This window comes from Rana temporaria, chromosome 1, assembly GCF_905171775.1.
Source record: "Rana temporaria chromosome 1, aRanTem1.1, whole genome shotgun sequence".
NCBI lineage: Eukaryota > Metazoa > Chordata > Amphibia > Anura > Ranidae > Rana > Rana temporaria.
The window spans coordinates 452,815,631-452,828,945 of record NC_053489.1 but is presented as its reverse complement, the minus strand read 5'-3'; the positions used below and the strand labels follow the sequence as shown (position 1 = coordinate 452,828,945).

General features: G+C 44.5%; 1 protein-coding gene across 2 annotated transcripts in view; it reads left to right on the top strand.

Annotated features, from left to right (window-relative positions):
- The window catches only part of MTHFD2L (methylenetetrahydrofolate dehydrogenase (NADP+ dependent) 2 like), a 166,749-nt gene that overhangs the window by 144,613 nt on the left and 8,821 nt on the right, over nt 1–13,315 (top strand). For both annotated transcript variants that reach the window (XM_040327750.1, XM_040327748.1), the window contains exon 8: nt 2,920–3,045. In XM_040327750.1, coding sequence (XP_040183684.1) covers nt 2,920–3,045 — 126 coding nt within the window. The remainder of the gene's footprint in view (nt 1–2,919; nt 3,046–13,315) is intronic.

Sequence of the window (13,315 nt, the reverse complement as noted above, 5' to 3'; positions counted from 1 at the left end):
AGAAGATCCAGCGACGGGTGCGGGTGATCTCCAGCGATGAGAAGATCCATCCATCCAGAGCGCAGCATCGCCAACCTCCTCTTGACGGCGGGGTTCCCCTTAATATCCATACCAGACCTAAAGGGTCTGGTTATTGAATTTGGGGGGACCTCCGCGCATTTTTTTTTTTACTAAAAGTCAGTGTCCCATTGACTTCAATGGGGTTCGGAGTTCGGGTTTGGGTTCCCGAACCCGAACTTCTTTTTTTAAAGTTCGGGTTCGGGTCCGAACCCGAACATCCAGGTGTCCGCTCAACTCTAGTTAGGGAAACCCTTTATTATATTTGCCACATGCTCATTGATTCTAACTTTGAGTTCTCTCGTTGTTCGTCCCACATATTGCAAAGAGCAAGGACATTCAAGGACATAAGTCACATACCTAGAATCACAAGTAATCAAAGGTTTAATTTTAAACTCTTGTTGTGTAACATTGGACTTGAATTTTATCTTTTTCTTCCCCTGTCTTTTGGTGGTTTTACAGGATCGACAACGTGTACAGTAGTGGAATCCTGATCCATCAAGGAAAGTTAGAGTTTTTTTTGGAGGATCAGGAACATTGGGGGCTATAATGTTCCTTAAGCCGGGGGCCCTTCTATAGATAAATACTGGCCTGGCCGGTAAAATTTTGGCCAAATCTGTATCCCTCTGGAGAATGGGCCAAAATAGTTTAAAGATTTTTTCAACACTTTTATAGTGTCTATGGAACCCTGATGAAAAGGCCAATTGCCCTTGATGGGGAGCCCTAGGTTTGGATACCAACAAAGATTGTCTTTCCATTTCAGAAACTGAATTTTTTGTGGATGTCAGTTGGGTATTAGTGTAACCCTTTTCTAAAAATTTCTCACTAAGCTTTTCTGCCTGAAATTCAAATTCTGTAAGCTGGTCGCAATTCCGACACAGACGCATGAATTGACCTTTATGGATAGCTCCCAACCACTTAGGGTGGTGGCAGATAGAAAGGGGTACAAAACCATTCCTGTCTGTGGACTTAAAAAAAGTCTTGGTGCTAATCTTATTACCTCTTTTTGTGAGTGTCAAGTTTAAGTAGTTTGTTGTAGTTAGACTAAATTCAGCTGTGGGTTGAAGGCCGTAACAATTATTGTTCATATTGTGCAGAAAACACTCCAGTGAAACCAAAGAACCTTCCCATAACAATATCACATCGTCAATATACCTTTTATAGTATAGAAGGGCATTATCCTTATCTTTCCATATTGTTTCACCTTCCCATTTATTTAGGACCAGATTCGCTACACTGGGGGCATAACGAGCCCCCATAGCTACCCCTTTAATCTGATTATAAAATCTGTCCTGAGCCCAAAAATAATTATTCCCCATAGCTATTCTCAATCCCTCTATCCCTCTACCCTCTCCTCAAGTCCTGTTGGCTGGAGTCAAAGCCCTCCAGGCCCTCCACCTGCTCCTGCTCCAGGCAGCTGGCTATAATCTCCTCTTCAGCTGTCAGCTTTAAAGTAGTAGCTGATCCGCCTCCCGTGGCCCTGAGGTGCCTGAGGTGCCTCTTCATCTTTGCCAGCTTTTCCCTGACACGACGACGCATGTCATTTATTTTTTCCTGGACCTCCTTCCATGTCCTGGTTTCGTGGCATAGGGTGTTCAGCTCCAGGGTCACCTTCTGCAAGATTTCCAGTTTCCTGGCCTTGCTTGTCCTCCCGCTCTGTGCTCTGTGGAGGTAGGTGCCATACTTGGCAATGGCAGTGGTCAGGATCGCCCTCTCATCCACGGAGAAGTTTTTCTTCCTCTTCTCCTTCTCAATGTCACTGTCTGACATTATGGCCCAGATTCAAAAAGCACGTCTGCGCCAGGGAACACGTCTGCACCAGGGAACACAAGCTGGCGTACTTTTGCGTTGGACGTGCGTCTGGCTGGGCGTGGTTATGAGCAGGCGCAGGGGGGTGCTGTGCATGCGTCCACGTCACGGCGCATGCGCAGTTCGTGATACGCCGGGCGGAAAACACCGGTCTGGCGCTCGGACCATCATTTGCATGGGGTCACGCCTTATTTGCATGGGTTCATGCCCACTTCCACCTACGCCAACGTGCGCCTTCGAAACCCACACCACGCTGGCGCATCGTTGGGAGCACTGGCTTGCTGAATGCAATGCTTGCTTCTCTGCGCTGCGTTGGCGTAGCGTACAGTGTTTGCTCTACGATGGCATAATGTGTGCCTTCCTCTCTGTGAATCTGGGCCAAAGTCTTTAGTTAGTAGATTGCTTTTATGCCACAATCCATAAAGGCGGCCATACACGGTTCGAATTTCGAAAGAATTTTCTTTCGAAAATCGTATCAAAGAATTTTTCGTACGAATTTCGCACCGTTAGTGGGCTGCAGCAACAGCCGATTTTCGTGCGGCAAACAAATTTGAGGAATCCGACATGTTGGAAATTTTTGGAAAAACTAACGATTTTCTGATCAATGATGGGAAAATCGTGCGAGAAATGTAATAGAAAAAAAAAATGCAAGAAAAGAATATTCCCGGAGAGAAACTAATATTTCCGGCAACATGAAGGTTTGGTCGGCCGAATTTCGAAAATCAATGGTGGCATCATCGGATCACAAAAAAAACGAACTTTCTGATATTGAAAAGAAAATTTGTTCGAAATTCGACCGTGTATGGCCTGCTTCACAACTGTTGTTCTAATTAAAGTACGGAGTATAAAAATTATATTCACAGCCTTGCAGCAGCTCCCTCCACACTGACAATTTTGAAAGAAAAAACGTAAAAAATAAATAAATAAAGGAAACAAAGAGGAAATGTCTCTTTTTACTTAATTGTTTAGTCAAACCTCAGATGCTTGCATATGCCAGGCTTATTACTAATACTGGGCTTATTACTAATAATGTGACTGTGTTTGTCGTTGTAGGTATTCCGAAGTTGATCACGGCAGACATGATTAAAGAAGGGGCTGCTATAATTGATGTTGGCATTAATCATATAGAAGATCCAGCTACAGGAAAAACAATAATAGTTGGAGATGTGGATTTGGAAGGTAATTAGTACAGAATATACAGAATAGATACTATGTAGCATTTATTTACCATGGCACATAGAAGATACTTAAAATAAATAAAAGCAACACCCCCACGCTACACATAAATAGGGAAAATGTATAATTAAAAGATCAAATATTATTTGCTACTAGCATACTGTCATGTGTTCCCATAGTAACTGAACTATACAGCGGGTAAAATAAGTATTGAGCACGAAACTATTCTCATGCATTGCTCAGGTCTGATTTTGGCCCATTTTTCTACATAAACAGTCTTCAAATCTTGAAGGTTTCCATGGGCCTCTTCTATGAACTCTGATCTTTCCATAGATTTTTTGTTGGATTTGAGTCAGGTGATTGGTTGGGCAGCTTTGATTTCTTTCTTTGAAACCAAAAGAAACCAAAACAAATAAGTTCAGAAATTAAAGCGGAGGTTCACCCTAATTTACAAGTTGTGCTTATTAAAACCTACAGCCATAGTACACTATGTATGCGTTTTTTTTTTTTTAATCGGCCTCCTTACCTTTGAACGAGGGCCTTTTGTGAGCTGTCACTCACTATTCCCCGCGGGAGTGGGCGTGGTTTTCCAAAATCCCCCAATAGCGCTTTGTCTCCTGGGAGCGTTTCCTGAGAATCCCAGGAGACGCGCTGTGTCAAAATCCCGCAATGTCTCGCATGTCACGTGACTAGTCAGGCGGGTCATGTGACTTTGCCAGCGTCAGCATTCGCTGCATCCCGGAAGAAGAATGAGTTGGGCTTCACAGTGCCCACAGTAAAGATGGTAACGTCCATCTTAGAATTTTATAAAATATCCTTTTCTCGCGATTGGCAATGCAGCGGGCTACAAGACTGGGACAGATGAGCGATTACCTACACAAGGTAAGTGCGGCAGAAGACTTTTAAAAAAAAAACGTAAACCCGCGGAACCCCCGCTTTAAGTTATGTGTAAAAAATGGAATGACACAGTGAAAAGGTACATGAAATAAACACATCAATAAAGGGAGGTGCAAAAAGGCACAGAAAGACAAGAAACAAGCTGAAATCTGCCAATAATTAGATTTGTAACATTTACCCGTATATAAGCCGACCCGAATATAAGCCGAGGTACCTAATTTTACTACAAAAAAATGGGAAAACGTATTGACTCGAGTATAAGCCTAGGGTGTCCATCTGCATGCCTCACTGTGCCTCACTTTGCCTCACTGTGTCCATGTGCATTTCTCACTGTGCCCATGCCTCACTTTGCCCATGCCTCACTGTGTCCATGCCTCACTGTGCCCATAACTCACTGTGCCCATGCCTCACTGTGCCCATGCCTCACTGTGTCCATTCCTCACTGTGCCTCACTGTGTCCATGCCTCACTGTGCCCATGCCTCACTGTGTCCATTCCTCATTGTGCCTCACTGTGCCCATGCCTCACTGTGCCCATGCCTCACTGTGTCCATGACTAGACTTACATTTAACCTGGGAGTATATAGAGGGGGTGCCTGGCTTTGAAAAATCGGTGCTCCCCGGCTGTAGGTTCCCCAGACAGCAAACTTTGCACACTTTTGGAGGAGAACTGGGGCTATATGTGTACCAAGTTTCGGGTCCAGGACCCATGGCCAGGCTTTACTGGTCCCCAAAGTTACCAGAGAAATGACTGTTTAACATGGTAGTCTATGGAAGGGTCCCCCGGACAAAAAACTTTGCACACTTATAGAGGAAGAGTGGGGCTACATGTGTGCCAAGTTTGGCCAGTACCGGGTCCCCAAAGTCCGGGAGAATGTACAAAAAATGTGCTGAAAAACTTGGCTTATACTCGAGTATATACGGTAGATTAAAAACAGAGTTTTTTGTTTGCATTTATTTGCGAATATGCTGTCTTTGAAGCCACACTGCAATGCCAAGACACCTTGGCATTTTGTGATTCCTAACTAATGCCATACTATCTGAGCTCCCATCCAGGGACTTGTATACTGTATATTATAATGGACACATGGAAAACAGATCTTCCCTAGAGGTAGCCCCTTCCTTATTAAAGGGAACCTGTACAGACAAAAACATGCAATCTGCCATTGCTGACTCCTTTATGAACAACCTTGCACCAGGTAGTTTTTGGTTGCAATTTGTAAACCATCAACCCTGAAAAAAAAAATAACATGCAGACAGCAAAGTTATGAGTTAAGTTATGAACCTTGATATGTGAATGGGATATGATGAGCCAGCACTGCAAAGTTCACAAGTTTACTTCAAAGCAGTGCTGCTGTTGATTTTGCATGCCTGGAAGTAAACTCTCTTTTTCCGACCTTTGGATTGCTGGCTCATTTTATCCTGTTTGCCTGCAGTTTACTCCTCTGCAATGCACTTAGTTATTTCTAGATATTAGAGGCTTGAGCGCAGAATAGATCCTCATTCTTCCAGGTCAGTGACACAAAGGGCCTGATTTACTATGCTCTGTGCGCTGCGCTGGTTCATGCGTTAATTAGTACTCCGGGTGGAGGCTTAATTGGGCGCATGAACCAGCGTAGCAGCCGGCGCATTGAAACTAATATGTAAAGCCGCGCCGAACTCCCTATAGAAGTCTATGGGAGAAATCAAAAGTGTTCATTTTAAAGGCTAATCTGCAAGTTTTGTCCTAAAAAGTGTTTGGGGACCTCAGTCCTGCCCCAGGGAACATGTATCAATGCTTTTTTTATTTTTTAAAACGGCCGTTTTTTCGGGAGCAGTGAAATTAATAATTCTTAAAGTGAAACAATAAAAGTGAAATATTCCTTTAAATTTCGTACCTAGGGGGGGTGTAATGTCAGCATGTGAAATAGCGCATTTTTCCCGCACTTAGAACTCCCCCTGCACAAAGTGACATTCTGAAGGAAAAAAGTCATTTAAAAATTCACACGCGGCTATAATGAATTGTCGGCTCTGACAATTCTAAAGGGATTCATTCATAAAACAAACAAAAAAATGTGTAGGGGTTCCCCCAAATTAAATTACCAGGCCCTTCAGGTCTGGAATGGATATTAAGGGGAACCCCGCCGTAAAAACCAAAAAAAAAAAAGACGTGCGGTTCCCGGCAAATATCCATTCCAGACCCTTCAGGTCTGGTGTGGATTTTAAGGGGAACTCCACCCCAAATTGAAAAAAAAATGGCGTGGAGTCCCCCTAAAAATCCACACCAGACCCTTATCCGAGCACGTTGACCTGGCCGGCCGCAGAAAAGAGGGGGGGGACAGAGTGCGGCCCCCCCCCTCTCCTGAACCGCACCAGGCCACATGCCCTCAACATGGGGAGGATGTCCCCATGTTGATGGGGACAAGGGTCTCATCCCCACAACCCTTGCCCGGTGGTTGTGGGGGTATGCGGGCGGGAGGTTTATCAGAATCTGGAAGACCCCTTTAACAAAGGGGACCCCCAGATCCTGACCCCCCCCTGTGTGAAATGGTAATGGGGTACATTGTACCTCTACCATTTCACCCCCAAAAAAATGTCAAAGTGATAAAAATGACAGTAGCCGGTTTTTGACAAATCTTTTAATAAAATCTTCTTTTCTTCTTTCCTTCGGGTTTCTTCCGCTGCTTCTTTCTTCTAGTCCACATCTTGCCCGACGTCTTCTTCTATCTTCTCCGTCCGTCCTTCCGCCTTCTGGTCCCGCATCTTGCCCGTTGTCTTCTCCGTCCGCCTCCTCGTCCGCATCTTGGGTCTTCTGCGGTCTTCTTCTCGGTCCGCCGCCTTCTCGTCCCCGGACCCAGCGTTTGAATTTGATTTGGCCGCCGTTTTCCCGCTCCTGGGACCCGCCCACCTCTGACGCCACAAGTAAACTCCTTAGAAGGTCATGTGCGTCAGAGGGGGGCGGGGTCACATGAGTGTGACACGGCGGGAACTTCTTCTCCGGGCGGCGCGATTGAAATTGAATTCCCCCGCTGTGTGACGCTCTGCGACCCCGCCCCCCTCTGACGCACATGACCTTCTAAGGAGTTTACTTGTGGCGTCAGAGGGGGGCGGGTCCCAGGAGCGGGAAAACGGCGGCCAAATCAAATTCAAACGCTGGGTCCGGGGACGAGAAGGCGGCGGACCGAGAAGAAGACCGCAGAAGACCCAAGATGCGGACGAGGAGGCGGACGGAGAAGACAACGGGCAAGATGCGGGACCAGAAGGCGGAAGGACGGACGGAGAAGATAGAAGAAGACGTCGGGCAAGATGTGGACTAGAAGAAAGAAGCAGCGGAAGAAACCCGAAGGAAAGAAGAAAAGAAGATTTTATTAAAAGATTTGTCAAAAACCGGCTACTGTCATTTTTATCACTTTGACATTTTTTTTGGGGTGAAATGGTAGAGGTACAGTGTACCCCATTACCATTTCACACAGGGGGGGGGTCAGGATCTGGGGGTCCCCTTTGTTAAAGGGGTCTTCCAGATTCTGATAAACCTCCCGCCCGCATACCCCCACAACCACCGGGCAAGGGTTGTGGGGATGAGACCCTTGTCCCCATCAACATGGGGACATCCTCCCCATGTTGAGGGCATGTGGCCTGGTGCGGTTCAGGAGAGGGGGGGGCCGCACTCTGTCCCCCCCTCTTTTCTGCGGCCGGCCAGGTCAACGTGCTCGGATAAGGGTCTGGTGTGGATTTTTAGGGGGACTCCACGCCATTTTTTTTTCAATTTGGGGTGGAGTTCCCCTTAAAATCCACACCAGACCTGAAGGGTCTGGAATGGATATTTGCCGGGAACCGCACGTCTTTTTTTTTTTTGGTTTTTACGGCGGGGTTCCCCTTAATATCCATTCCAGACCTGAAGGGCCTGGTAATTTAATTTGGAGGGACCCCCTTTTTTTTTTTTTAATGAGCAATGACTCTATTCTTTATAGCCATGAGTACTTTAACCACTTGCCCACCGGGTTAATTCTGGCACTTCTCTCCTTCATGTGAAAATCACAATTTTTTGGCTAGAAAATTAATCAGAACCCCCAAACATTATATATTTTTTTTTAGCAGACATCCTAGGGAATAAAATGGCAGTCATTGCAATACTTTTTGTCACACCGTATTTGCGCAGCGGTCTTACAAGCGCACTTTTTTTGGATAAAAATCACTTTTTTGAATTAAAAAATAAGACAACAATACATTTTGCCCAATTTTTTTCTATATTGTGAAAGATAATGTTACGCCGAGTAAAATGATACCCAACATGTCACGTTAAAAAATTGCGCCCGCTCGTGGCATGGCGTCAAACTTTTACCCTTTAAAAAACTCGATAGGCGACGTTTAAAAAATTCTACAGGTTGCATTTTTTGAGTTGCAGAGTAGGTCTAGGGCTAGAATTATTGCTCTCACTCTAACGATCGCGGCGATACCTCACTTGTGTGGTTTGAATACTGTTTTCATATGCGGGCGCTACTCGCGTATGCGTTTGCTTCTGTGCGCGAGCTCGTCGCGACGGGGCGCTTTAAAAATTTTTTTTGGGGTTTTCTTATTTATTTTTATTTCGTTTTATAATGTTTTACACTGAAATAAAAAAAAAAAAAAAAAATGATCAGTTTTCTTCCTATTACAAGGAATGTAAACATCCCTTGTAATAGGACTAGTGTGTGACAGGTCCTCTTTATGGAGAGAGGCGGGGTCAATAAGGCTGGAAAGCATGGTATTGAAAAAAAAAAAAAAAGATCTCATGCTTTCAGCTGCAATCATGTTCGTTCACCACAGTGGTGTAGTGTATAGCACTTTGACCTAGCAGCAAAAGAGTCGTTGGTTCGAATCCCGCCCGTGACAGCATCTGCATGGAGTTTGCATGTTCTCCCTGTGCCTGCGTGGGTTTCCTCCCACAATATAAAAACACGCTGTAAATCGGTTCCGGTCTAAATAAGCCCTAATATGCAGTAGTATATTTAGGTTTGGTTCTGCCCTAGGCCTGACTACATATCTGCACCTCCTAATAGAAAAATGACCCACCCCTTCCTGTCAAGGTCACACCCTGTTTTTGTATAACCCCGCCCAGTAATTTTCAGGGGACCCACACACTAGTTCTGGGGGGGCACTGGATTCCCTTAACCACTTCCATACCAGGCACTTACGCACCTTCCCGCCCAAGCCAATTTTCAGCTTTCAACACTGTCGCACTTTGAATGGCAATTGCGCGGTCATACAACACTGTACCCAAACAAAATTGGCGTCCTTTTTTCCCCACAAATAGAGCTTTCTTTTGTTGTTATTTGATCACCTCTGCGTTTTTTTTTTTGCGCAACAACTAAAAAAAGACTGCAAATTTTGAAACACAAAAACCTTTTTCTTTTTTTAGGTTAATTTTTTTGTAAATAAGTTTTTCTCTTTCAATTACGGGCACTGATATGGCAGCACTGATGGGCACCGATGAGATGGCACTGATGGACATCGATGAGGTAGAACTGACGGCACAGATGAGGTGGCATTGATTGGCGGCGCTGCTATGCGGCACTGATGGGCACTCATAGGCGGCACTGATGGGCACTCATGGGCGGCACAGATGGGCGGCACTTATGGGTGGCACTGATGGATACTTATGGGCGGCACTTATGGGTGGCACTGATGGATACTTATGGGTGGCACAGGTGGGCACTGATAGGTGGGCACTGTGCATGGATGGGCACTGTGGGGTGGCACTGATTTTCCCAGTCAGTGCCCATTTGTGGGCACTGATTGGCATCTTTTTTCTTATTTTTTAATGCTTTTTGTTTTTTTGTTCTATATTTTTTTTGTTTTTGCACACCCTGGTGGTCCAGGGTGGGCATCCCTGGTGGTCCAGTGTGGTGATCCGAGGGGGGGCTGCGCTGATAAACAATCAGCGCGAACGCCCCCTGTCAGGAGAGCCGCCGATCGGCTCTCCTATACTCGCGTCTGTAAGACGCGAGTGAGGAAGAGCCATCGATGGCTCTTCCTGTTTACATCGTGATCAGCCGTGATTGGACACGGCTGATCACGTGGTAAAGAGTCTCCGTCTCCGTGAGAGACTCTTTACCGAGATCGGAGATGCAGGGTGTCAGACTGACACCCCGCATCACCGATCACCGCGCTGCGTGCCCCCACAGGCGCGTGCGGCATGAAATTCTGCAGGACGTCCTGTCAGGATTGTGTAACCACTTCCCGGACGTAAATCGGCCATAGGCTGGGCGGGAAGTGGTTAATTTGCATAGTTTTTCTCTCACTTCCTGTTTGGCTATGGGGCAGGAAGTGAAGGCAAATCTCCCCAATTGGACACAGATAATACAAAATAAACTGACAGGGCCTATAACCCTCCCTCACTCTATCCAAAATTAAAGAAAATAAAACTTGTTGATTATAGTTCTTGTCAGGGGCGGACTGACCATTGAGTCACTCGGGCACTGCCCGAGGGCCCCATGCCACTAGGGGGCCCCATCCGGGTGCCAGGCTCAGTAAAACCAGGGACAGTATGTAAAAATCTGTGTTTTTATTAGATCTGTCCCCGATATGTCCAAAAATGACATGCTTTTAATGTGAATATCCCAAGATTTTAGCTGCCCGCCTCTGCACTACCTCCTGGCGTGGTGGTCATCTGTAAGCCAGAGGGGCCCCATAATCTTATATTGCCCAGGGGCCCCATGAGTTGTCAGTCCGCCCCTGGTTCTAGTTTAAGCACAAATTTCATAGAGTTTTATTGAGAGGCCTAAGAAAATATAACCATGCCAATAGGCCAGGATACAGCGTTGCTAATATGTAGGAATGTGTGTGTTAGAGCACCCCACCCAATGTTAACTAAAAAATTATTAATTTGCAAATAAGTATTATCTGCTCATTTTTTTGGGGATGTCTGCACCCCTGATAGTGACAACATTTGTGAGGTGTCTTCACCCTTTCTAATTCATTCACTTCCTGTCACATAGCCAAACAGGAAGTGAGGGTAAAACCTAATATATTTTCTTGTGGACACAGAGATCAATCTAAATAGTTTCCCATTATGTAAATTGCACTCTAGCATTTTGCTGTGTACACCCCAAATTATTAGGGATCTTGGACTTTGGGGTCCATTTACTAAAGGCAAATCCACTCCTACAAGTGCAAAGCAAGGAAGAAAACAAAACAACTTTGCTTCTACAGGATTGGATGTTAAAACCATCAGTGCTTCCTCTCTGATTTTCAGCAACTATGCTTGTACTGCAGAGTGGCTTTGCCTTTACTAAACCCCAAACTAAATAATCATTTGGGGCAGGGATCCTCAAACTACGGCCCTCCAGCTGTTGTAGAACTACACATCCCATGAGGCCTTGTAATGCACTGACATTCACAGACATGACTAGGCATGATGGGAATTGTAGTTCCTGAACAACTGGAGAGCCGTAGTTTGAAGACCCATGATTTGGGGTGTACACAGCAGTGCTGGAGTGCAATTTGCTTAATGGGGACACTAGTTAGATTGACCGGTGTCCCCAAGAAATGACACTGGTAGGGTTTTAACCTCACTTCCTGTTCAGCTGTGTGACAGGAAGTGAAGCCAATTTTAAGAAAAGGGACACAAAGCTCAACACAAAAATAAAAAAACACAAAGCAGGGGTTCTAACACTCACTTGGCTTCCCTCAAACACCCACAATTTGAATAGGATTGCCTTGCGCTAGATTTAAGCACAGTGCTGTAAATCAGCACGTCAAGCCTGTCCACCAATAGCAAACCCCCCCCCCACAGGCCATGTTTGCAGGTTTTCCTTCATCTTGCACATGTGCTTTAAAATACAGTCTGGACAGCAATTCTTGATAAGAGAAATCCCCAAAACATGTCCTGTCGGGGGTACTTGAGGGCTGAGGACCACTGCAGAATAAATAAAATACTTACCAGTTTTTGTCTTTAAAGTCAGGGAGAATAAACATGGCAAACATTTCATGATTACACACCAGGAAAGAAGCTTAGACAAAAATCACACATAATTTGTTAGGCCCAAACCTAGTTCAGCTGCAGCTGTCAACATATGTAGCATGAAAAAGTAACAAAAGACAAACTTAACAATTAAAGTAATTTTTATTGGTCAACAAAACAAGGAAAGCAAAAAAAGACAAACAAACAAAAATACATTTCAAAATTCTAATTAACCATAGCTTCACACATTTTTCATAAAATAAGGCCACATAGACAAATACATCAAAGTGAACATCATTTAAAAATAAACCAAAACCATTGGCAAAATAAAACAAAACCCATGCAACAAACCACATTTGTGTTTAGCAACAGCATTTCTGCCAGCCTGCCCCTTCTGAGGGCAGCTGAGGACTGATCGATCCAAGCTTTTTATAACAGTGCTAGTAATGAAGCAATTGAAATCACATGAACAAATTGCAGTCTCTAGTTTGGGTGAGCTTGTAATTGGGCACACCTGCAATTAATCCAAACCACGCTCTATGAGCATCCAATGAGTGTTTTTCACCTTTTAAAAAGAAAGGATATTTTTTTTCTAAGTGTTTGAGCATGCTCAGTTCATCACACATGTAGGAACCAAGCTGCAATGGAATGAGAGCTTTTTTTTTTTTGTTTCCCCTGATCTGATGCTTTCCAGCCTGAAGGGGAGGTGTTAAAGACAGAAGTAAACACGCACATTTAATAATCTATTTGTGTGAAAAAAAAGGTTGCCAATTTTGTTTGGGAGCCACGTCGCACGACTGCGCAATTGTCAGTTAAAGCGACGCCGCGCCGAATCACAAAAACTTGCCCGGTCATTGACCAGAAATATGGTCCGGGCTCAAGTGGTTAAAAATTAACAAAACACAAAAGTGAGCCCAATTTTTGGGGATAATGTGAAAGATGATGTTACACTGAGTAAATAGATACCTTACATGTCACGCTTTACTATTGGAAACACTCCTGCAATGGGGCCAAAATGAATTCCGTGAATATCCCCATAGGCGACCTTTTTCTTTTTTTTCCAGGTTACCAGTTTATAGTTACAAAGAAGGTCTAGTGGTAAAAGTATTGCTCTCGCTCTAACGCACGCGTCAATACCTCACATGTGTGGTTTGAACGATGTTTATATATGTGGGCGGGACTTGCGTAAGTCCCGCCCACATATGTAAAAATTATTTTTACTTTTTGCTAGAATAAATATCCCCAAAAATATATATTCAAAAAACTAAAAAAACCCTCAGTTTAGGCCGATACGTATTCTACATCTTTTTGGTTCCAAAAAATCGCAAATAGCGTTTAGTGTTTGTTTTTTGCAAAAGTTATAGCGTCTACAAATTTTTTTTTTTTGTTGTTTTAACTAGTTATTGGGGCGATCAGCGATTTTTATCGGTACTGCGACATTATGGCGGACACATCGA